Below are 24,217 nucleotides of genomic sequence, written 5' to 3'. Positions count from 1 at the left end.
GCAAACCAGCGCCTGTGCTGGTGGGCATGTGGTGTATGGAATGTGGAGCCACTGCGGTTCAGGAGGATGCGAGCCAGGGGCAGCCGTTGGGGATTGAGTGCCCTGGAATGGCCTTGGGGTGCCACACCAAGTTCCCTAGGGACACCGCCCTCCTCTGGGTAGCAGTGCATGGGGGCAGGGGGGAGTTGTCTCCATTGTGCCAGGGGCTTGAGATGTCCAGTCCCTGGCCCCCAGGAAGGGTGAGCATGCTGTCCTGATGTTGTTGGTTCTAAAGTCAAAGTCAGGTCTGCTTGTTTTTCTGAATTTCCAAGGATGATTTGGGATGTGGAAGGAAAGTACAGGGGGTTGAGGGTGCGGGAAGGCACTGTTGAGGATATGGGCACCCCTGGTACTTGCTCCTCCATGTCCTCATGAGGTGGACCAGCTCTTGGCGCCACTGACCTTCTTGGCCTGAGGACTGAGTTGACGTGGGCCCAGGGGTGGAGACTGGCCCCAGGCATCCCATCTCACTCTCTCTCCCTCCTCCCCGCAGGGCTCCCCGCACAGGGGCCAGCTGCAGGCAGTGCCGGGCTGTGAGCAGAGCAGGCTGGGCCTCCCGCTGCCCTGGCCCAGCCCACTTCCGGGAAGCTTCCAGTTCCAGCAGGTGGAGTTCCTCAAGGGGCTGCGCCCTGCGGCACCCCTTCCTGGAACCTGCTCAGGACTCCAGCCCCGGCTCCTCAGATCCCCCTCCAGGCCTGGCCCTTGGCCACCTGGATTCTCTGTGGGCTTCGCAGACGAAACACCTCCAGGCTCCTTGCCACAAACCTACCTGTATCTCCACCCGGAACGTGGCCGCCAGCCCCGGCCACGGCAAGACCTTGACCAGCTCTCCTCGAAGTTCCAGCAGCTGAGCATCGGCCAGGAGCAGGAGCAGCGTGTCTGGGCGCTGCTGGAGGAGCTGGGTGAGGGCCAGGCCACCACCGCCAGGGAGCTGGCCAGCCGACTGCGCATATCCAAGACGCACGTCAACCATATCCTGTACTCCCTGAAGAGGGAGGGGCGGCTCCTGAAGCAAGAAGGAAGGCCCCCCCTGTGGAGGGTCGCGACCACCCCTCAGGCTCGGCACCAGCCACCTGGCTGGCCGGGCGGAGCACCGACACTCTGCAGCGGGGACAGTCCCCACGGGCCCAGGGCCCGGCACGTGGAGACTGGAGACCAGGACCCCACACCTGACCTGCAGGGTCCTCCTGAGCCCTTGGACATGGCCGAGCTCAAGGAGAAGATCTGTGACTACCTGTTTGACACAGCCAACTCCTCCATCGTGAACTTGGCCAAGAACTTGGGCTTCGCCAAGTACCATGACGTCCACACGGCGCTGCTGGCCCTGGAGCAGCAGGGCGACGTCTGCCAGCGGGGCGCCACCCACGTCTGGTGCCTGACCGAGAAGAAACGGGCGCGGCTGCAGCTCCGCAAGGGGCCCCGTGGCGCTGCCCAAACCTTGTGGGCAGGGCGCAACCCCGAGCCCGCTGCCTGCCCGCTGCCCTCACCCCCCACTGCCCCCAAAGTCCCCATGGCCACGGCCGTGAAGGTGGAGAACGGGCAGGAGGCGCCAGCCGAATCCCCCAAGCCAAAGCCACCCCCCACGCATCCCAACGGCCCCTCAAACCCCGGCTACGCCGATGCCGAGAACGGCCAGTGGGCCACTGACGACATCCCTGACAACCTGAACAGCATCCACACGGCGCCCGGCGAGTTCCGGGCCATCATGGAGATGCCCTCGTTCTACAGCCACGGCTGGCCGCGCTGCTCGCCCTACAAGAAGCTGGCCGAATGCCACCTGAAGAATCCCGTCAGCGGACTGCTGGAGTATGCCCAGTTCGCCAGCCTGACCTGCGAGTTCCAGCTGCTGGAGCAGAGCGGGCCGCCCCATGAGCCCCGGTAAGGTCCGCCCGCTCCCTCCCCAACCCTCCTGGGACCCCTTGGCCCCTCCCTCCAGACCTGGGCCAGGCGTGTAAGGCTGGGTCTCTGGGGACAGTCATGAGCCAACATACCTGCTCCTTCAGGCCAGAGGGAACAAAGATATTCACTCCTACACACACACACATACACACACACACACACACACACACACACACACACACACACACCCCTTGGCAGCAACTTCTGCTGGCACCCGCCTCCCCCAGGGGAGGTGGCAGGGAACCAGGGCACCCTGGGCCACAGCAGGGGGTGGGGGTACATGAAGCCCCCTCTGCTCCATGCTTAGTTCCCCCAGTTACTAAGTGGGGGTTGCACTTGGGCCTGTTGAAGGGGCGCTGCTGGCCTCTCCCCTTCCTCCCCAGAGGGCTGGGTCGGCCCCACGCTGCTGCTCTGGAGCCGCTTTGGCCTGTCCCCAGGTGCCCGTGGTCCAAGGAATGGATGAAGGAGGCTGGTGGCGGGGCAGGTGCTTCATGCCGTGGCAGGAGGGCTCCTTGGGGGCAGAGGGCACCGGAGCAGGGCATGGAGAGAGCACCCCGTGGCGAGTGTGAGCTCTACATCTCGTGGAGCCCCTGCCGTCTTCTTGGGGCGCCTCCTCTCCTTGTGATGGTCTCCATGTGTTTGGTTTTGTTTGGGGCCCCCGTGGCACTCCTCGTGAGACTTAGAGGACCCTGTGGGGTATTGGGGTCTGAACCCCGGGCAGGTGTGTGCAAGGCAAGTGCCTTCCCCCTGTCCTGTCTCTCTCAGCCCTTGTGACCATCTTGGTGACTCCAGTGACATGGCGAGGGTCGGGAGGCCCACAGCTGACAGTGGCTCTGGGTGGAGCCTGGGCCACCAGCCCTTGCCTCCTTCCCCGCCTTTCCCAGGCCCCGTGCCAGCGTCAGGATGCCAGGGGGCTCCAGCCTCTCCTTCACCTTCCTCTGGACTCGTGTCCCAGTGTTCTGGAAGTCAGAGGGATTTGCGCTGCCCTTCCCGAGGAGAGCCGGTGGGAGGGGTGGCCTGAGCTTGGCTCGGGGTCTGGACAGAGGCTAACTTGGCCGGGGGCTCGCACAGGGCCCAGGAGGTGCAGGTCTTGGCTCTTAGGGTGAGAGCAGGCCCGGAGGACAGGCGGGGACAAGCAGCGAGCACATGTGCCCTGCTGACGCCCCAGCCCAAAAGATGGTGCCAGGCGGTGTTGTCTCCCACGGGGGCTCTCGGAGGAAGCTCCTGAGTGCTAGTGTGCCTGCATGCATCTCTCGGGCCACTGGTGACCTGGCGTGTTCCTCTCACTGGCGGCACATGGCTGTGGTAGCCGAGGGCTGGCCGTTCCCGGAGCTGAGGAAGAGGCTGCGCTTCACGCCCTGGTGAGGCCGGTGCCAGGGTGACTGTCTGCAGACCCGCGCTCACACCTCTCATCTTGCTCCATCTAGATTTAAGTTCCAGGTCATCGTCAGTGGCCGAGAGTTCCCCCCCGCCGAAGCTGGCAGCAAGAAAGTGGCCAAGCAGGACGCCGCTCTGAAGGCCTTGAAGATTCTGCTCGAGGAAGCGAGAGCCAAGGACGGTGGGAATTCCGAAGAACTGTGCCAGGATTCGGAGGAGAAGGAGGCAGAGAAGGTGGGTGCCTCACTCAGGGCCGGGACCCCCCCCACCACAGCTGAAGTCACACCAGCAGCCGCTGCCCTCCCCCTGCGCCTCCCCCTCCCCCACTCCCCTGCCCTTGGAGATGATGAGTCCAGTCCCCCAGCAGAGGAGAAACAGTGATTCTCCCTCCCGCAGTGCCTGTGTGCCATGCCTGCCCCTGCCCCCTAAACAAAAGCAACCCATCGACCCTCCCCTCCCTCCTCTCCTCTCCTTCCCCTCCCTCCTGTCTCTCCACTCCCCTCCCCTTCCTTTCTTTACTCTCCCTCCCCTCACCTTCTCTCTCCTCTTCCCTCTGTTACCCCCACCCACCTTTCCCTCTCCTCTCCCCCTTCCTCTCCTCCTCTTCCTCCTCCCCTCTTCCCCTTTCTCCTCTCCCATCTTCCTCCCTCCCCTCCATCCTTTTTTCTCCCACCTCCTCTCCCTTCCCCCCTCCCTACACGACTCTCCCTCCTGTCCCCTCTCTTCCCCTCCCTTCCTCTATCCCCGTCCCTGACCCCCCTGCCTTTGCATCTCAGCTTCTCTTCTCCTCTTGTCCCACCCCCCTTTCTACAGGCAGCAGAGCCCCCCTCTCCCTCCCGGTCGGTGCCCTTGTTTTCAGGGAAGAGCCCCGTGACCACCTTGCTGGAGTGTGTGCACAAGCTGGGGAGCTCCTGTGAATTCCGCCTCCTGTCCAAAGAAGGCCCCGCCCATGACCCTAAGTACGTCTCGTCTCACGCACCCCCGTCCCCTGCAGCCGGGCTGCTCTCCTTCCTGCCCCTCACACCCTGAGTGACCACTCCTGCCTCCCAGGTGGAAAACGGGGTCCTCGTGGGGTGGCCAGCCCATGAGGAGCTGAGAAGCAGGGCCAGCAATGTGAGGGCCGAGCAGGGAGTGAGCCTAAGGAGAGTGGAGGGCGGGTCACGGGAGGGTGGCAGGCTCTAGACTCACGAGGACAGGACACGAGGCTTATGGTTGGGGGTCAGGCAGGGGCCAGCCCAGCTCTGAAAGGGGCTGAAGGAGGGCGAAGGGTGCTGCACATGGCCCCCGGCCCCTGAAGCCTCTTCAGCTCATCCCCTCCTGCCACCCCCAGGTTTCAGTACTGTGTGGCCGTGGGGACCCACACTTTTCCCACGGCCAGCGCTCCCAGCAAGAAGGTGGCCAAGCAGATGGCCGCCCAGGAGGCCATGAAGGCCCTGAGTGAGGAGACGAGCAGCTCAGGCCACTTGGCATTCTCCGAGGACCAGGTGGGGGTACAGGGCCCTTCTGCAGGGGCGCGGTGAGGGGTGGCACCCGCCCCTCTCCCCTCTGACTCACTCTCCTTCAGGCTGGAGGCACCAGCTCGGAGGCCCTGGACGGCCTGGAGTCGCTGCTACCCAGCGGCATGCGGAGGGTCAGCGAGCTCGTCCGCTACCTCAACACCAACCCCGTGGGGGGTCTCCTGGAGTACGCCCGCTCCCACGGCTTCGCGGCTGAGTTCAAGCTGGTTGATCAATCGGGACCACCCCATGAGCCCAAGTGAGTGTCCTGCAGTCACAGGGGCAGGGAGCCGCGGCCGTGCATCTGGGACTGGGGAGAGGGCCACACCTGGGGTACACTCACCCTCCCGGCCAGTTTGCTTTCTAAAACCAGCTCTGTTAGTGTTGGGGTCACATCCACAGGTGCCATGGGGCTCCTCGCTTGCTGCTCAACGGTCCCTCCTGGATATACTCAGGAACCCCAGGATGCCTGAGGACCAAACTTGGGCTTCTGGCACACAGAGCCTGTTTTCCAGTCCTTCAAGCCATCTCCTCAGCCCCCTCCCCCTCCCCCCCAGATTTTTAAACATCTTCAAGCTTTAGGGAATATATACATCCAGAGAAAGATCTTTGATGCAGACAAATTACACTGTGAAGAGTCTCATTTCTTTCTCAGGCTTTGTGTTTCCCATTCAGGACTCACATCCCAGCTTCTTGACTCCTAGAAATTTCTGTGTATATGCTAATACTTTTTGTTTTGATTTTTGTTGTTTCTGGGGAGGACAAGTGTGCTCAGGGCTTGCTTCTGGCTCTCTGTGCTCAGGGATCACTCTTGGTGGCATCCAGGGAACGCTTTGTAGTGCCGGGATCAAACCGGGGTCAGCTGCATGTGAAGCAAGTGCCTCCTCTCTGCGCCCTCTCCCCAGGCCAGTGTTGGCTCTTGTCAGAATGAAGCATGGCACCTGGGCACAGTGCACGGACTAGTCTACTTTGGGATATTTGTTCATGTTGGTATATGTTAATACATCAACAATATTAATAGATAAGGGCTGGAGCGTTAGTACAGAGGGTAGGGTGCTTGCCTTGCACACAAGCAACCTGGGTTCAATCCCCAGCACCCCACATGGTCCCCCAAACCCCTCCAGAAGTAATTCCTGAGTACAGAGCCAGGAGTAAGCCCTGAGCATTGCTGGCTGTAGCCCCTAAAACAAAAAATAGTATTAATAAATTGAAGAAGGAAGCCATATGATAAATCTGTAGAGATTCCAAAAGGCAATATCCATTCAGATGATTAAAAAAAAAAGCTGCTGACAAAATAGGAATTAGTGGAGAGCCACATAGCATGACAGTAATACGTGTTTGGAGTCAGGAGCCGGAGCCCACCCAGTGGTGAGCCCAGAACTTTCCCCGCTGTAAGTCAGGAGGCAGGTGTAGATGCATCAGATTAAATATCAGTCTGGAAGTATCAACTAACAAATCTCTCAAAGGAAGAAATCGTCTATGAAGGGAGAATGGGGAGCTGAGGTCACCGACCAGTGCAGGCGATGACTGAAGGGACCCCTCCTGTGGCCCTCAGCCCACAGGAGTGACTGCTGGGCAGAGAGTCAGCCGAGCCCACCTCCAGGTGTGGCCCAGAAACAAACAAAGAACCCAGGAGGCCCAGGGGTTCCATCTAGTGAGCCTCAGCCAGCCTGAGAAGAGGCTCCGTGCAGGGGTTGAGAGCACCCAGCCGTGCTCAGGGAATCCAACCTGCTCTGTGGCTCCTGGCCCCCAAGTGGGGGCTTTTATTTAGACTGAGGAATGGCTGAGGAGTACACAGGGGCCCACAGTGCCTGGGCGGGAGCCCTGCCTGGGTCTGAGCCCTCAGGCTGAAGGACCCTGGGGCAGAGCAGGCCCGTGTTGAAGGAGAAACAGAAAAGGGGTTGTAGGGGAAAGTGCACAGAGACAAAGAACAGCCTGAGACCAAACGCTGCTGCAGACCCGCAGGCTCCTGGGCTCCTCACTCTCCCTCTCCTGTCAGACACGGAAACAGCTTAGCCTGCATTCACAGACACCGAGAGGCAAGCCGCGCTCCGCCTCACACTGCGAGTCCCGTCCATACTGTGTATCATGGCAGCCACAGTGACGTGCTCTTGTTTCCAGCCTTGATTTGGGGGCCTCAGCAGGTTCAGGGGGTCCTGGCAAGGCACGCAACCTGCCTGCTGCCCCACCTCCCGGGGCTGGCACCAGTCTGCAGCCCTTTAGAGCACGGATTCTTCTAGAAAAGACTGGGAGCGGTCAGTGCTCTGACATGCCTTCATGTCCACAGGGAGGGGGCGTGCTCTGTACATGGCTGACCTAGCACCACGCACAATCCCCGGAGCCCACCAGGAGTGATCCTGGCGTTTCTGTTGTCTCCGTCCTCGTGGGCCCCGGGGGATTGCGTGGTGCTGTTGCCTCGCACTGTGCTCCCTGCTGTCCAGCAGCAAGTGGCTGTCACAGTGATCCCCCAGACATGCCCCCAGCGAGAAAGCCAGTGTGCGCCCCTCCATACCCCAGCAGCTGCTGAGGATGGAGACACTCTGTGCCCTTGACTTCACGCGTTTACCTGGCGTGGGAGCTGCCTTTGAATTGTAAGTCCCTGGCAGGGCAAAACGTTCATAAAACCATTGTCTAAGGAGCCAGAGAGAGGACAGGGTAAAGGAAGAAGTGGCAGCAGGTGCCTGGGACTCAAGGGGCAGCAGGAGTGAGGCTGGCCGGAGTGGGGCGCTGTCCCCTGCCATTGGCCAGTGCGGCCCAGGGCCTTGTGAGCTCAGGTCGCTCTGCCAGCTTGGGTGGAACCCTGGGGCCTCCCAGCCCCTGGCGCTGTGAAGTGTGTGTGGTCTGTGCCGTTTCCCTCTCCCAGAGGGAGGCGGCCTCTCCCCTCCCTGGGTTTGAGCAAAGTTTTGCATGATAGCCTATGCTCCCCGCCTCGGGAGAGACTGGCCGGGTGCCCAAGACTGCTCGGAGCCAGGGACTGGGGCCGAGGGGCGCCTCCCCCATTAGCCCTATCAGGAACAGCTGGCCCGGCCTGGGCCTGATCCCGGCCTCGCTTCTTCCCACTGAAGGTTCGTTTACCAAGCCAAAGTTGGGGGTCGCTGGTTCCCCGCCGTGTGCGCGCACAGCAAGAAGCAGGGCAAGCAGGAGGCGGCCGACGCAGCGCTCCGTGTCCTGATTGGGGAGAACGAGAAGGCCGAGCGCCTGGGCTTCACAGAGGTAACCCCCGTGACGGGGGCCGGGCTCCGAAGAACTATGCTCCTCCTCTCCAGGGCCCCAGAGGCACAACCAAAGACAGTTAAGAGCTTGACTTTCATGCTTTCTCTTGGGGGGAGGAGGGGCGGGGGCTGGGGGGTTCTGCTATCTCCTCTCTGGGCAGAGCTGAACCGTAGATGCGGGCCGGGGCACGGAGCCCTGCCGTCCTCCCCTGACGCAGCCCCTGTCTGTCCCCCAGCTCCCCGTCACGGGCAGCACCTTCCACGACCAGATTGCCATGCTGAGCCACCGTTGTTTCAACGCCCTCACCAACAGCTTCCAGCCCTCCCTGCTGGGCCGCAAGATCCTGGCCGCCATCATCATGAAGAGGGATGTGGAGGACCTGGGGGTGGTGGTCAGCCTGGGGACAGGTGTGTGGACTCGGCCCGCGGGGTGAGCAGGGAGAGGAAAGAGTCTCTGGTTTTGCCTCTCATGGAGGTCTTCGTCTGGGAGTGGGACTCTTCCAGGTAGTACTTGGGCCCAGAGCCATCCGAGATGGCCGTCCACCAGACCAGGGAGTCAGTGGGGGCCCTGCTCTTCCAGGGACCATGAAGACCCCCATAACTGGGGAGACAGGAAGTTCAGGTGCCAGAGTGAGAATCCAGGGCCCCAGCCCCAAGAATAGACTTTGGGGGTGGGAAGGGTATACCCAGCTCGGTGCCAGGGACCCCGCCCGGGTCTGCCCAGTGAACCCTCTCCCTGTCCCAAGCACAGACTTGTCACGTGTCTCTCACTACAGCGAGCTCAGGGTGGGGAGGGAGTCGCTCTCACTTGTGGGAGGCAGAGGTCGGACCTGGGGGGTGGGGGGGGCGTGCCTATCTGGGGTGATGTGCAGACAGCCCCTGGTACTGCTGTTGGGCTTTGGGGATCTCACCTGGGCCTGGGCCCCCCTCTCAGGGAACCGGTGCGTGAAGGGGGACGCGCTCAGCCTGAAGGGAGAGACCGTGAACGACTGTCACGCCGAGATCATCTCCCGGAGAGGCTTTATCAGGTGTGTGTGTGTGTGTGTGTGTGTGTGTGTGTGTGTGTGTGTGTGTATGTGCGCGCGCGCACGCATGGGGTGGGGGATGAGGGGGCATGTGGCTCCCAGACTCAGCCCAGCACCCTCGATTTCTCTGCTGCCTCTGCTGCTGGCCACTTACTCTCAGACACACGCAGTGACCCCTTTCAGGGCTTGGGGGTTGGAAGCTTCCAGCTCTGGGGGGCACCTGCTCCCCCAGCTCAGGGGCTGATCCCTTTGCTCTCAGCATCCCTGGGCCTCTCCTTACCTCGAGGTCCCCTTCTCCACGTGCAGTCCCCACGGGTTTCTTAGCGCTGCTCTGCCCGTAGGTTTCTGTACAGCGAGCTGATGAAGTACAACCCGCAGACGGCAAGGGACAGCATATTCGAACTGGCCCACGGTGGAGAGAAGCTGCAGATCAAGAAGAACATCACCTTCCACCTCTACATCAGGTGGGGGCCAGGCCCCTTTTAGGGGTGGGGTGCGGGGCCCGCGGGACCCGGTGCGGTGTGCTGCCCCGGGCGTGTGCTCACAGGCTCGCCTTCCAGCACGGCCCCGTGTGGTGACGGCGCCCTCTTCGACAAGTCGTGCAGCGACAGAGCCATGGAGAGCCCGGATTCTCGCCACTTCCCTGTCTTTGAGAATCCGAAACAGGGCAAGCTCCGCACCAAGGTGGAGAACGGTGAGTGGCCGCCTGCCCGGGGTGCCACTGTGAGCTGCCTCGCCGGGGGCCCGGGCAGGAGGGTCAGGGTCTCTGTCCTGATCTGGTGGTTCAGAGGCTCTTCACCAGATAAGACTCCCCCATCGTGGCTGCTTGTCCTGTGTCCTCTGTCACTTCCTGTCCCCTCCTCCTCACTGCAAACCTTGTCTGCGGCGCTCAGGGTAGTCCGCTCCTGTCATTTCCCAGCCCAGCACCCTAGAAGTAGACACAGTTCCCTAGGGATCCACAGTTCCCTCTTAGGCGTATGCCCAGGAGAAAGGGAAACAAATGCACATGTGAGACCAGAGCACCCATGTCCCCAGCAGCCCAACTCAGAACCTCTCAGAACCAGTTTCCCCCATGATGCTCAGCACAGAGACGAGGAGCAGCCTACATGGGGCATGGGCCAGAGGAATAGGGCAGCTGGGAAGGCACTTTCCTTGCACACTGCCGACCTGGGTTCAATCCCCAGTACCCCATACGGCACTCCATGCCCTGCCAGGAGTGAAGTCTGAGCCCAGAGCCAGGAGCGAGCCCTGAGCACTGCTGGGTGTGACCAGAGTCCAGTAAGAAGGAAGAGTGACTTGCAGACACAGGCAGCAACATGCTGGGCCCCTAAAACGTACCAAGAGGTGAAAAAATCAGCTGAGAGGAGACCCCGTATGCTATGGTTCATCTGTATGAGATGTCCAGAGCAGGCAGAACCCTGGGGACGGTGTGGATGGGGGGCGGGGCTGGGTGAGACACCCTGACACCGCATTGCTGGTGTTCTGGTTCTGAGACCGTAGTGAAAAACATTGATTTGCACACGTCACGCAGGTGGATTCTGTCCTAGTACAGCTGTGAGGCAGCGAGGCCGGGGCTGGGGCAGTGTCTGACCATGTCTCCCCACAGGGGAAGGCACGATCCCAGTGGAGTCCAGCGACATTGTGCCCACGTGGGATGGCATCCGACTGGGTGAGAGGCTGCGGACCATGTCCTGTAGCGACAAGATCTTGCGCTGGAACGTGCTGGGCCTGCAGGGGGCGCTACTCACCCACTTCCTGCAGCCTGTGTACCTCAACTCGGTCACACTCGGTGAGGGTCCGCCTGTCTTTCTGTGCCCAAGGACCACGACTGGGGACTCTTCTGGGGGCGGGAGACTGGCTTAGGCGGTGGCCAGGCCAGGCTCCTCAAACAGAGCCCCCAGCCCACCCAGAACCTCACATTCTGGATAATGTGCGTTAGTGATCCCATATTCCTCCTAGGGGTTGGCCCTGGGCTTCCAAAAGGGGGACTGAGGGCACTGTGTGCAGCCTCAGGCCCGTCTGCCTCTGTTGCCAAGCCCGCGTGGTGTCGACTCAGGCTCTGTCTCCTCTGGCTCCAGGCTACCTTTTCAGCCAAGGACACCTGACCCGTGCCATCTGCTGCCGTGTGACCAGGGATGGGCGTGCATTTGAAGATGGGCTCCGATACCCTTTTATCGTGAACCACCCTAAGGTGCCCAAGAGCCCCTCCTTCCCGAGCCCTTTGGGTGCTGGGGGCCAGAAGTCCTGTGACAGGCTGGGGGCGGGAGCAGCAGGTGCCCAAACACGACCCCTGATGACCCTGCAGATCTCCCATCACTTTCCTAAGGGGCCCCAATGTCCCTCCTGCCCTGGTGCCTCTAGGTTGGCCGCGTCAGTGTCTATGACTCTAAGAGACAGTCTGGGAAGACCAAGGAGACAAGTGTCAACTGGTGTCTGGCCGATGGCTATGACCTGGAGATTCTGGACGGGACCCGGGGCACTGTGGACGGGTGAGGCACACAACCCCACCCCCACACTCACCCTGCCTCCCTGCTGCCCCGCACCCCACCCCCATCCATATCCCCTACCCCTACCCCTGCTCTCGCCGGTGGTCACGAGTGGTTTGGTGTCCCCAGGCCGCGGAATGAGTTGTCCCGGGTCTCCAAGAAGAACATCTTCCTCCAGTTCAAGAAGCTTTGTTCCTTCCGGTGCCGCAGGGATCTGCTCCAGCTCTCCTATGGCGAAGCCAAGCGAGCGGCCCGCGAGTACGAACTGGCCAAGAACCACTTCAAAAAGAGCCTGAGGGACATGGGCTATGGGAACTGGATTAGCAAGCCCCAGGAGGAGAAGAATTTCTACCTCTGTCCCGTGTAGCCTGGCTGAGGCCGGCCCTGAGGGGAGCTGGGGTCCTGTGTGCCTGTCACACAGCTCACGGGCGAGTCTCCCTTTACCTTTCCCCCAATGGAACCACAACTGGTTATGCCGAGGATGGGGGCTCCCCACTCTTCCGAGACTGGGCCACTGTGGCCCTTCTCTCCCCTGTGACCCAGGGGCAAGAGGCGGGTCTCTGCCCCCGCCCTGCTCTGCGCCGATGACCTTCCTTCCCTGTGTCACCTCCAGGGGGCGCTGGCCCACGCGCTCCACTGGGAGCTTGGCAGGTGCCTCCCTGGTGGAGAGGCTGGCCCTGTGGTTGGAGTCTGTCTCCTGTCCCTCAGGTGGACAGAGGGAAGCTTGAGAATCAGGTGAACCGTGAGCTGTTGCTGCCAGGTGTGGCCGGACCTGCGGCTGAGGCCCTCGGACGCTCAGATCTTGCACTTTAGCCCCGCTTGGCAGGAAGCTGCGGTGGGGGTGGGTGGGAGGGCTCATCCCCTCCTGAGCAGCAGGACAGGACTGGCCAGGCCATGGTCCCCTACCCTGTGGTGACTGGCCTCCCCTGCAGGGGGCACCCCAGCCACTTCATGGCAGGCAAGTCCCTAAGGTCCCTCCTGAAGCATTCCTGGGAATTTCCCAGCCAAGGAGGGGTCTGGGTGGGGGTCGGCTGGCAGGAACCTGCCAGGACAGAACCTAGAAATAATCAGGATGGAGTAAAAGTACAGGCCACAGGTCCCGCAGCTGGTCCTGGGGCTGTGACATCAGGCACTAATGAGGAGTGTTTGAGGGACCCTGTGTGGAACCTGTCGGTGCAGACGCCAATTCCAAGTCCCCAGCATCCCTTTTCCCAGGTAGGGGGTCTCTATGGCAAGGCCCACCTGGAGGTCACTCTACAGCCAAGGGTTCCCTAAGAATGGGAAGGATAAGGCACCACAAAACCCTAGGGCGGGACCTCCAGGTTCCACCTCAAGCAAACTTGAGCTCACCCTTAGGTGGCCCCGGTGGGCGAGCCGCTGAAGTCCACTGTAACCAGCAGCCGTGTGAGCTCCGGCACCGTGGGAGCCCGCCCCTGGCCGCTGCCCCTTCCTGCTGTACCCTCCCCCCATCTGTGACCTTGTGAGCCACGCCCTACTAACGGATCCACCCCACCCCGCCCCATTCCACCACCTTCACGATAGCTAGCCCCACATTTGCACTTTTCTCATGGCTACTAGTCCTTCTGTACTGCTGACTGGAAGTTGACCAAAATCAGAAAATCCAGGTTTGTTTTTTAATACACAAAGGCTGTCCTTGTCGGGGCCAAAGTGTCCCCAGGAGCCAATGGAGAGAGTCCCGTCTGGGGGTGGGGGGGCCCGGCTCCACCCTAGTCCTGTGAATATGCTAAAGGCAGCTGTTGGCACCCCCTACTGCACCCCACACCCACTCCCAGCCTGCAGGGTGCCTCCTGCCCCCTCAGGATGTCAGAGCAGCTGCTCTGGCTCGGGCATTAGACCCTCCTGTAGTCTGAGCAGGGGGCCTAGAACTCCTGCTCACCCCTCGTCTTGTCTAGTGACCTTTCCGGACCCCATTTCTACGTAGGAGGGTGGCAAGGCCTCCCCAAGCCCTTCATGTCTGCTGGAGTCCAGATCACGGTGGACCCTGCACGCCTCCCCGCGGCCTCTTCCCTCTCCCCAGCAGCCCTGAGGCAGGCAGTGGGGGGCTGTGCTCCCCGCTGTGTTTTCACTTTTTTGTCCAATCTTTGTCTTTAACATAGGCTGCCCCCACCCCATTTGTTGAATCTGCATAGTTGGTGTGTCTGAACTGTGGCTATTGCTCGTTCTTCAGATAATTATGTACAGGCTGTTGCCGCCTGAAGCCGCACCCTTCGCTCACACTGAAGGGGCTCTGTGGGCTTGGAGGATCCTTGATTGTGACCCCCCCCCCCCGGGCCAGCGGTGGGGGGGAGCCAAGCGCAGCCACCGTGCGTTGTATGATTCTGCTTTTGTGTGCCCCTCAGTAGCAGTGACTAAACATTCCTGTCAATTAAAAAAGAGAAACCAACAGTCCCACGTTGTTAGGATGCCTCTCTTGCTTTTCTGGGGGAGTGGACGGCAGGACACTGCACTGCACACCTGAGGTGCCCCCCAAGGTCCCCCAGCCTGTGGGAAGGAGCATTTCCGAGGGCCTGCCTGCATGTGAGATGGTCTGAATGGGCTGGGGTACACGGGCTCCCTACAATGGCAGCTCCACACGCTGCCCCTGACCTCATAAAAACAGCCCACCCAGGGCTGGAGAGAGTGGACAGACAGCAGGTGAGATGCTCGCCTGGGGTTGCCAGGAGTGAGCCCTGGGCACAGGGCCAGGAGAAAGCCTGGAACAGCACCAGGTGAAACCCCAAAACCAGAACTAAAAATTGTTGCGTCCCCAGAGACTGGATGGGCAAGAGCTCAAGATCCAGAGTGGGGAGCTGACCCAGTCAGTGCCAGTCTCTGGCTCCCGCACACCGGGTACTGCAGACCACAAGCAGGGGACACAGGCGGAGGCCCGTGCTTGGCTGAGCTCCTTCAACCCGAGCTGAGCTGCACTGCTGAAGCCAGCACGGGGGCATATCGATCTCCGCGGGGGTCTGGGGCTCTAGGTCCAGTTGGCCCTTCTCAGGATGGTCTCGCCCTCCAGGCCTGGGCACGGAGAATCCTCTAACCCTTCAGCTCCCGAGGCAGGTGGTCTTATTTTTCCAGTGGGTCCTCAACAGTGTTCCCAGAAACCAGAGCTGTAGAAGCGACAGTGGCTCCCCACATCCCCATGTGTGGGCCCTGGCCTGCCCCTCCAGATCAGTGGCTTCCTCCCAGGAGCAGACAGGCTTGAGCCTCGGGTTCTCAGGGATGTGGGTGCCGCCTGCCAGCCCCGCCCCCACACGCTGTCGCCAAACACCAGACACAGCAGATGGCTTTGAAACGACTTTTTTTTACAAGACTCTCAGATTCCCCGCGAGTCCTGCCTGGACAGGGCCACAGTAGCAGCCCCATCCCAGGTGTACAGGAGAGGGGCTGAGGCAGATGTGGGGGGAGAGGGAATACCTGTGTGTGTTGGGAGGGGGCGAGGTGTCCTGCAGTCCCTTAGGGGCCACGTGACTGCCACCCTTACCTCTCTATGGGGGCCAAGACACAACAGCCTGTCGTCTTCGCCCTGGGCCGTGGCAGTCAACAGGTCTGGGGAGGGGATCCAGTAAGACCCTGAGTGTCCCACACTCCACAAGGGACTGGAGGGAACACAGGTCCAGGGGTGAGCCCCAGTGCTGCCTCTGCAGGGCCGTGCTTGGCCGCCTGCGGCTCAGTGGCCCCAGCTGGCCGTGCCCTGGCCTCCAGTCAGGTCACCATCCTCCAGCCATGACTGGCAGCAACAGTGGAGACGGGGCATCCAGCAGCACTCCAGCCTGGACACCCACGGTGCCTCTTGGCGACCCTGCACTTCCTCTTCACACTCTAGTGCCCAGATGGGGCAGGAGCTGGGGGGGGGGGCAGCACCACCCAGGGAGACACAGGACCCTGACAGATGGATCGCTCTCCGCGCCCCAGTCTGGGTCACAGGTGGGGCACCCTGCCCTGACCCTCTGCCCCACCTCCCCTCGCAAACAAGACAGGTAACAGAACCCTTCCCGTCCATCAGCCCCTGTTCCCCACCAGCAGCCACTTGGGCGCTGCCACCCAACGCTGGCGGACAGGCTCAGCCAGAGGCTCTTATTCCACTCGGCTGACACTATCTCTGCCCTTCCCGCTCCCGGCGTTGCAGATGGCAAGGTGGAGTCGGACACGTGGCACCTTCTTGGGGTGGGGGGTGGGGGGCTGTGTGCAGAACGTGGAGGCCTCCCCAAACCAGGCAAGGGAACCCCTGAAGGCAGCTCCCACTGGGTTCTTCCAGGCAGAGTCGTGTCTTGCAGGGGCCAGAAACACCCCAACCACCCCTCGTCCCCCCAGAGCCCAGCCTTAGCCTGGCCAACTGGTGGAGCGCCCAGAAGCAGAGGGACGGGTGCTCTGAGATGAGCCCGGAGGGATGGGGGGGGGGGGGAGGGCTGTGGCTCCTGCCCCGTTTTCCCGCACCTGCTTAGCTCAAGGGGTGAAGGGGTGAAGGGGTGATGGTGTGTGTGGGCAGGTGGGAGGCCCCTGTGACAGGTGAGACCTGTCCCCTTGGGCTTCTACAGGCTGGGCCCCCCATGCGGTGCTTCGCAGGCCAGCAGTGGCCTTATTCCCAAAGGCCCTTCCAGGAGAGGGACGCTGAGACCCACCAAGGAGGAGAAGCCCCAGGTGGCTGCCAGGCAGGTGGCAGCACCAAAAGCAGAGGGCAGGCCTAGACAGAGCCCTGCTTCCATCCACACCAGCCTGCCCTTGTGGGTGAACCCACACCAGCCAGGCAGGGGGAGGGGGCTAGGAGCAGGAAATCCCTCCTCTAGGGACTGCTGGGGACCCACAGGACAAGAAGCTCAGGCTGTGCTTCACAGGCGGGAGGGTCTAGGCGGAAGGGCTGCGGGAGCCGTGATGGAAGGAAGATGGGGCAGGAGGGCTCCTGAGGGGGTGCTTGGCCCTCAGCCCCTTGCCTTGTACCCAATTCTGGGGCAGGTGCCGAGAGCTCACCTCCACCCGCAGGCCTGTAAGTGCAGACAGGGCTGCCTGCAGTCATCCCAGCCCCACAGCCCAGAGGCTCCCCAGCACCCACCATAGCCCTGAGGGACCCTGGGCAGAGAAGCAGTACCCAGGGCTGTGCTGGGACCTTCCAGGGGTCTGCAGGGATCTCAGCTAAGCCTCACGTGAGAGCCCGGTCCACTGCAGGGGGTAACCCAAGGGTAACCTGGTCCATGAGAGGGTGACTTCTGCCCACTTCAGAGTGATGCGGGTCCACTGGGGACTGACCTGGTCCACTGCAGGGTGACTTGGTCCACTGTGCATCCCGGGAACTGCTCTCTCCTTCTTCCCTGAACACTCCCAGCCTTCCTCCTCGACCTTCCTCCTTGACTCTCAACATGATCCCTGGGCTGGCTCCAGAACAGCTGCAGCCTCCAGGTGGGCTCTGGGGCAGGTGTGTGTGGGGGGGGGTGGGGGAGGTGGGGGTGGCGGGGAGCTCCAGGTGAAGGAAGCGCAGGGCGCTGTGGGGCAGAGGGCAGAAGGAAGGGCATTTGGAGCTGGGGCTCACTTGGAGCTGGGGGCTGCGTGGAGGAAGGTGGCGGATCTGTGGTTCTGGAAGAATGGCTGCAGGAACATGCCCACGGTGCCCAAGACGCAGACGAGCACGAAGATCCAGAGAAACAGGCGGTCGATCACCATGGCCACGTACTTCCAGTCCTCACTCACCTGGACAGGGACCAGGGCAGGTGTCGGCCACAGGCCACAGGAAAGTAGTGCTCTCTCTCTCTCTCTCTCTCTCTCTCTCTCTCTCTCTCTCTCCCTTCCCTCCCTCCTCCTGTACCTCTCTCCTTCCCTCCCCCCTTCTTTCTCCCTCTCTCCCCCTCCCTCCCTCTCTTCTTTCTCCCTCCCTCCCCCTCTCCTCTCTCTGTCTCTGTTTCTCTTTCTCTCACACACACACACAGCCCCACTAAATGCAACATCAGCCCATGCTGAGCCTCTCCATCCCCCATCAAGAGACTTAGCAACCTCCACAGCTTTGCCTTCCATTCCCTTTCAGCCTGGAACCTCCATCCTTTCTCTCTCCCCAAAACTCCTCCCCACCCTTCAAGGAGCAAACCAACCAAGTATCACCTCTTCTGGGGAGCTTCCCTGACACCCTGCTTGGAGTGACCTAGGATACCTCTGGGGTTCTAGTAGACGATTTTGAAGTGTCATTGTCCCTTCAATTGCACCACTGTGTCCTCCCTCACTCCCCGCCCCAACCTAAGCTACGAGCTCCTGAACTGCAGGAGACTGTCCTGGTACCCTGTAATCGGGGCATATCTGGAACACAGGGTGCAGCAATGCACAGTCAGGGCCTGCAACCTCACTCTTCGTCTGCAGGGGCCCTTCCAACAGCCCTCAGGCCTGTAGGGAGAAAGGGGTCTCAGATGCAAACAGAGTGAAAAGGGGGGGAACTGCTTCTTTTTTGGCTTGGTTTGGGAGCCACATCAGATGGTACTCAGGGCTCACTCATGGCTCTACACTCAGGAATCACTCCTGGAGGTGCTCAGGGGATCGATCATATGTGGTACTGGGGATCAAACCTGGGTTGGACAAGTGCCCTGCCCGCTGTGCTCTCTCTCCAATCCCAGGAGCCACTTATGGGGTGTGAGAGTCGCTGGTCTCCCTTCAGGTGAGATGATGCAAACAGAGACCTGCACTCCGTCAGTGGGTGAAGCAAGCTCATTCATCGCACACTTGCACCTCCACTGGACCTGGGGGGCATGAGGCACCCTGTCCTGTGGCACATGGCTTGCTGAGGCACAGACAAGGCAAAATCCAGTCATGGCCCACAGTGCCAGTCTGGATCAGGACTGAGACATACACGTGATGGCCCCCTAAGGTGTGTTCTGGGAGGGCACGTGAGCAGAAGCGCTGGTGAATGAGGTGGAGCAGCTTCATGGGAGCGCGTTGGAAGACACAGTGATCGGGGCTGACAGGCACGTGGCCCATTGGTAGAGTCTCACCTAAGCGAGGTCCTAGGTTCCAACCTGGAACCAGTGACAGATGCACACTGAGGTCCCTCCAGTGGCCTCTCCCCACTTGAACAATGAGACAGTAATTGCTCCAGGCTGCCGACATGGAAGAGGCAGCAAACCCAGGTAAGATGTCAGGCCCCAGTTTGAGCAGGGGTGATACTACAAAGGGTATTATGAAAACAACTGGAAAAAAATTTTTTTGCCTTTTTGGGTCACACCCAGCAATGCTCAGGGGTCACTCCTGGCTCTGCACTCAGGAATTACTCCTGGAAGTGCTTGGGGAACCATATGGGATGCCGGGGATGAAATCCAGGTCAGCTGAGTGCAAGGCAAATGCCCTACCCGCTGTGCTATCGCTCCGGCCCACAACTGGAAAATCTTTAACTAAAAAATTAGAAGTTGAGGGCTTGAGAGATAGTATAGGAGTAAGGCACTTGTGTCTTGTATGCAGCCAACCTGGGTTTAATCCCTGCTATCCCATATGGTCCCCTGAGCCCACCCGGAATGATCCTTGAGCACAGAGATAGGAGTAAGCCCTGAGCACAACTGGGTGTGGCAAACAAAAAAAAAAGCCAAGCAGAGAAGTCAGCAACCAAAGCAAGGTGGGGGGTTGGGGGCAGGGGGCAGGAAGGGGACTGCTGACAAATGACACAGGAGGGAACTGGGAGACGTGGGCCCTGCTGGGTTGACCAAGTGCTGACTCTGGAGGCTTCGCTCATGGACAGAACTGCTCATCGTTTGGATGGTGAGGAAAGGCCTGAAAATCTCTGGGTCTGGGGTCTGAATCATGAGCCGGTGATGGTGCCATTTAGTAAGGAAGGGGTGCCACGTGGGCTGTGAGGACAGAGACAGAACCCAGTGAAGTCAGAGTGTGAGCAGCTCGCAAGTAGGTCAGCAGCAGGACATACACACCGAACATGATCAGCCTCAGCAGTGGTGACAGCAGCCAGCACCACCCCCACAGTGAGCACCTCCAGCAGGGTCCCTGCCAGCTCCAGTCTGGCCCACCACAGCCTCCCTTCTCTCTTGGGCTGTAACAAAGTTCCCAAGCCCCAGCTCCAGCTCCAGGGGGCATTTCTGGGACTCTGGGAAGCTGAACCACCAGGTTCCCCAGCACTGGCAGGGCTGAGTCCCCACCGGAAACAGAGCCAGTCACCATGGCAACAGCTGAGCTGCACACTGCAAACAGCCAGGTACTTGGAGACTGACCTCGGGGAACAGGGCTGCACCTGATGGTAAGCCACTACAGAAAGACCTGGAAAGCTGGGGCGGGCCTAAAGGAACTTCTCTATTCCCATGCCCTAAAATTCCACATAAGGTCATTCCCTAGGACGCAGAGAAACAGAAAAGAGGTATTGATTTGGACCTCCATTTCCACTGGAATGGGCTCATGGAACCCTAATCTTCCCATCCGCAACACACACCTGATAAGCACCCCTCTCCCTTCCTCCCGCCTGCCTCTGGGCTCTCAAGGGGCTGGTCTCTGTGCTCAGAGCTGCAGATTTGCAAAGTGGCGTTGGAATGTAGGTAGAGGCCCAGGGAGCCATTCTTAGGGGTCAAGGCCCCAGGTCTCCCATGCAAATTTAGAAGCGCCTCCTCGGAGGCAGCGCCTTGTCCTGGATTCACACCAGTGCATTCCAGGGGGCCATCTCAGAGAGTACCCAAGGCTCCTCAGGGCATCAGGGGCGACTCCTGCCGCAGCTCAGCCCTGTGCAGAGCACACAGGGCTGGCTGGAGGCAGCGACCCCGACCCCCACCCAACCCCACCGCCGCTCCCCGCAAGCAAGCCCGCCTGCGCACTCACGCTCTGGTCTTCGTCCTCGCTCCGCATGTGGTCAGCGATAAAGCGGACGCCGTCCACCGCCTCCTGCAGGCCGCAGGCGCACGAGGCCCCTGGGCGACCCCTGCTGCCGGCCCCGGGCGCAGGTTCGGCCCCCAGGGCCGCGCCCAGGCCCTGCACCGAGGCCCCGCGGTTGACAAAGCACGTGCACGAGTCGTCGCGGAAGAAGAGGCCGCCCGCGTCCTCGCGCTCCCGCTGGCGCCGGCGCAGGCGCAGGCGCTGGCGGGCGCAGCGCTGGCGTGGCGGCTGCATGAAGAGCAGCGCAGGCAGCTTATCCAGGAAGACCAGGCGGACCCAGGGCGCCATGGTGTGCGTGCTAGGCGAGCGGTGGTGCACGTTGAGCACGCACACGCTGGTGACGATGGAGAAGGTGACCAGCACCATGGTGAACATGAGGTACTTGCCGACGAGCGGCACGTCCAGCGAGGTGGGCGGCACGATCTTGGAGATGAGCAGCAGGAAGACGGTGAGCGCCAGCAGCACGGAGATGCACAGTGTCATCTTCTCACCACAGTCGGACGGCAGGTAGAAGACCAGGATGGCCAGCGAGGTGATGAGCACGCAGGGGATGATGAGGTTGATGGTGTAGAATAGCGGCTTGCGGCGGATGATGAAGTCGTAGGTGATGTCCACGTAGGTGGAGTCGGCCGGGTTCTCGTTGCGCCGGCCTGGCAGAGCCACGATGTCCCACTCTCCGCTGGGGGTGAAGTCGTCCAGGCTGGCCACGTCGCTCTTGAGCACCAGGTCGATCTCCGTGCGGTCGTAGGTCCACGAGCGGAACTTCATGGTGCAGTTTTGCTGGTCGAATGGGAAATGCTTGACCTCGATCTTGCAGGCGCTTTTGTAGATGGCAGGGGGCAGCCAGAAGATGCTGCCGTCGTAGGAGACCACGGCATTGGAGTAGAAGGACACCTCGTACATGCCATCGGCGCTGCGAGGAGAGCAGCACATTGTGGGTGGGCCTCGATACTTCCCCGGTGCCAGCCCTGACTGTAGCCAGGAAGGGGCAGGGGCATGGGCAGCCATCCCATGTCCCGGGGTGCACCCTGATGGGAGCAGGAAAGGGCCCTGGGTCAGGCAGGTGGCCTGGTCAAGAAGAGCTGGGAGGCCCCCTCTAAATAAGGGGGGGTGAGTAAAGGTGCAGGTGCCTGTCAAAAAGTTGGAGCCAGGGAGGTGTGAGTGAGGAGAGGAGGGGGACAGAGGTAGGTGGGAGTAGGAGACAGCCACCTATGTAGTTTGGAGTGACAGGGTGCTGAGAGATTCCTGCAGGACAAGAGAATGACTTAGAGGGGTTGGAGAGATAGCACAGCGGGTAGGGCGTTTGCCTTGCACGCGGCCGACCAGGGTTTGATTCCCAGCATCCCCTGAGCACTGCCAGGAGTAATTCCTGAGTGCAGAGCCAGGAGGAACGCCTGTGCATCGCCAGGTGTGACCCAAAAAGAAAAAAAAAAGAGAGAGAAAGAGAGAATGACTTAGAGGAAAGCAGGAACTTCCGGTTTTCTCTGGCATCCTGAACTCACTGGGGACCCTGGGGGCTTGTGTGTGCCCCACTGCAGCCCTGAACACTGGGACTCTGAGTTGGCCAGGGCCCTGTCACCTTGGCTGTCCTCACTGTGGCATGGGGGTGGTTCTGTCTGTCTGTCTACAGTGACTGCATCTCTATCCATGAAAAGGCCCTTCTTTCTGCACACCACAAACTAGTTTCCTTTCCTGAGACACTCTCCCTCCCAGAGTGCTCCCCCAGTCTCCTCCAGGCTTCCTGGTGCCCCACCGCCACCTACTTGTTGTACAGGACTACATCTGGGAGCCAGATGTGCTTCGAAGGGAGCCGGACTTTCTTCATGTTATCGAACTCCTCAGGATTCCAGGTGAGGCGGTAATCTTCCCACTCCTGCACAGGAATGGGGGCTCAGGGACAGGGGCAGGAGCCCCAGTGCCTGAGAAAGCATATCATAGACAGCTCCCCCTGCAAGTCCCCCACCGGGACTTCTCTGCCTGGCACATGGGCTCAGAACACAGCATCTCACTGGCTGTACTGCTGAGCTACTTCAGGTGCCGGCAGCTTTCACAGACTGGGGCTGTGGGTGGGAAGGGCACTGACCTGGGTCAGCCAGACGTTGGTGGTCATGATCTGCTCCCGCTCGTGCTGAGGGGAAGGAGAGAAGTTGCTGAGGAGCTCACCCCAGCCCACACAACCTCTGCACTGCCCCCCTTCACTCCCACACCTCCACCAGCCTTGGGGAGCTCACGGGAACATATTCTGATAGTAGTGACAGAAGTGACCAGGCAGAGTTTGGGAGCCCCCCCACTCACCACACTGATAAGCTGGGCCAGTGAGACCATGAGCTGCACGGTTACCAGGTCCGAGCCATTGGTGGCTGGGCGGATGAGTTTGTTATAGCGGGAAGGGTCAAGAAGATGCTCCACCAGCCGTTCTTCCGTGTCTGTGGCCCAGACGCCTGCACAGGGGCAGGAGGAAAGTAAGACAGCCCCAGAAGTTGGCCCTCCCTGAGCAGATGGACCAAATCTGATTCTCAGAGGAGCCTGATGAGTCGCACTGCCCTATCCTTAGGGATCCCTGGGACCAGCAGCAGAGCAGCACTAGGGCCCTGCACAGATTTCCGGGGGCTAGGAGCGATGTCTGGGGATTCCTGCCTGCAGGGTTAGGGTCCGGGTGCTTGCAAAAGATTCACCAGTTCCAAGCCTTCTCCCATGACTGGAGGAAAGTTCTGTAGGGTGGTCACCAAGGCACAGTAACTCAGGCCTCATCATACTCCCTTTCTCCACGGGCAGCACGTGCCAGTCACAACATAAGTCACTTGTTATAGCCTTGGCCTGTGGGTGGTGCCCCTCCCAGGCTGCGAAGGGAGAGTTGGGCTGATAAGAGGCTGGGACTGGGGTCCAGAGTCTGGCCAATCCCGGCCAAGATGCCCTCATGAGGTGGGAGAGAGCCTCTCATGGGCCTGGTGCCTGCCCTCCACCCCAAGCGTCCTTCGCTGCTCTGCCCTGCTCCCTGGGGGAGCCCTCCCTGGCCCTCAGCCCTGCCATGCAGCTGACAGTCTCTCCTGCCCCTCTCTCGACCCCCCACCCACCCACCACCACGCACCGAACCCCACAGAGCACTTCCCGTTTCTTCCTACGCAGTCCCTGAGGAGTTCCCCAAACCAGGAGCTCAGGGCGGGGCTGGAGAATAAATAAGGGAGGGTACGGCAGGGCGCCCGCCTTTCTTGGAATGGTTCCGGAAACGGCCTCGAGAATCCGCCCTTCTCCAGTCCAGGCTCCGGGAGTTGCTCCTGCGGGGGTCCCTCCCTTCGTCCCCGCCCGCGTCCTCGCTCCCAGGGCCCGTCCATCTCAGGCGGACAGCCTGTCTTTACCTGAGCACAGCTGCAGGAGGCTGGCGCAGAGGAGCAGCGCCGCGGGGCCGGGGCTCCGGGCCATGCCGCGGGCATCGCTGGCCGGCGCGGCCTCTGAGCGGGGCGGCTGGAGGGCCCGGGGCGGGGCGCTGTCCGCGGTGCTGAAGCAGCTCCCGCGGGGCTCCGGTCGTGGGCGCTGCTGCGCGGAACACTGGGGCTCCTCTGGGCCGCGGAGACCCGGGAGGGGCTGTTGAACCTTGAAAGAGGGGAGGGGGGCGCTGCTTCTAGAGTCTCCCGGGCTAAGCCGGCCCGGGCGATCCCAACGATCCTGCCCGGGAAGGCGCCCGGGACGGCGGGGGAGGAGACTAGGCTCGGGCAGCGGAAGCGCCGAGCTGGGAAGGGGCGCGGGGCGGGACGTGCCTTCCCCAGCCGTCTGCTGGGTTCGCTTGGGGGGGCGCCGAGTGTGCGCCAGGATGAAGAGGGTGAATAGATCGAGATCCCCTGCGTCCC

The 24,217-nt window shown here is 61.2% G+C and overlaps 2 protein-coding genes across 2 annotated transcripts; one reads left to right on the top strand and one right to left on the bottom strand.

Moving 5' to 3' along the window:
• The first annotated feature begins 808 nt into the window (after positions 1-808).
• Positions 809-12,119, top strand: ADAR (adenosine deaminase RNA specific). The gene is made up of 14 exons (XM_056123657.1): positions 809-1,917; positions 3,366-3,549; positions 4,129-4,274; positions 4,646-4,799; positions 4,880-5,070; positions 7,877-8,102; positions 8,260-8,431; positions 8,958-9,051; positions 9,390-9,512; positions 9,609-9,742; positions 10,655-10,837; positions 11,127-11,239; positions 11,410-11,537; positions 11,664-12,119. The coding sequence occupies exons 1-14, from the start codon at positions 1,241-1,243 to the stop codon at positions 11,899-11,901; spliced, it is 2,763 nt and encodes a 920-aa protein (XP_055979632.1). The 5' UTR covers positions 809-1,240; the 3' UTR covers positions 11,902-12,119.
• A 4,921-nt stretch (positions 12,120-17,040) lies between these two features.
• On the bottom strand, positions 17,041-23,961 carry CHRNB2 (cholinergic receptor nicotinic beta 2 subunit). The gene is made up of 6 exons (XM_056123659.1): positions 23,729-23,961; positions 22,668-22,813; positions 22,456-22,500; positions 22,136-22,245; positions 20,319-21,285; positions 17,041-17,219 (listed from the first exon to the last, which is right to left on the bottom strand). The coding sequence occupies exons 1-6, from the start codon at positions 23,790-23,792 to the stop codon at positions 17,058-17,060; spliced, it is 1,494 nt and encodes a 497-aa protein (XP_055979634.1). The 5' UTR covers positions 23,793-23,961; the 3' UTR covers positions 17,041-17,057.
• Between the last annotated feature and the right edge of the window lie 256 nt (positions 23,962-24,217).

This window comes from Sorex fumeus, unplaced genomic scaffold (genome assembly GCF_029834395.1).
Source record: "Sorex fumeus unplaced genomic scaffold, SorFum_2.1 ptg000047l, whole genome shotgun sequence".
NCBI classification, from domain to species: Eukaryota; Metazoa; Chordata; class Mammalia; order Eulipotyphla; family Soricidae; genus Sorex; species Sorex fumeus.
Note: the sequence above shows the minus strand (reverse complement) of the source record. Positions and strands in the feature narration are given on the sequence as shown.

What these genes read in the sequence shown, in the direction of transcription:
- ADAR (XM_056123657.1), top strand. Translation starts at nt 1,241, where the DNA reads ATGGCCGAGCTCAAGGAGAAGATCTGTGACTACCTGTTTGACACAGCC. An exon ending in AGGAGAAGGAGGCAGAGAAG is followed by an intron (nt 3,550 to 4,128) that starts GTGGGTGCCTCA and finishes CCCTTTCTACAG; the next exon opens with GCAGCAGAGCCCCCCTCTCC. An exon ending in GGCCCCGCCCATGACCCTAA is followed by an intron (nt 4,275 to 4,645) that starts GTACGTCTCGTC and finishes TGCCACCCCCAG; the next exon opens with GTTTCAGTACTGTGTGGCCG.
- CHRNB2 (XM_056123659.1), bottom strand. Translation starts at nt 23,792, where the DNA reads ATGGCCCGGAGCCCCGGCCCCGCGGCGCTGCTCCTCTGCGCCAGCCTC. An exon ending in GATGTAGTCCTGTACAACAA is followed by an intron (nt 21,286 to 22,135) that starts GTAGGTGGCGGT and finishes CTCTCCTCGCAG; the next exon opens with CGCCGATGGCATGTACGAGG. An exon ending in GCGAGGACGAAGACCAGAGC is followed by an intron (nt 17,220 to 20,318) that starts GTGAGTGCGCAG and finishes GTCCCTGTCCAG; the next exon opens with GTGAGTGAGGACTGGAAGTA.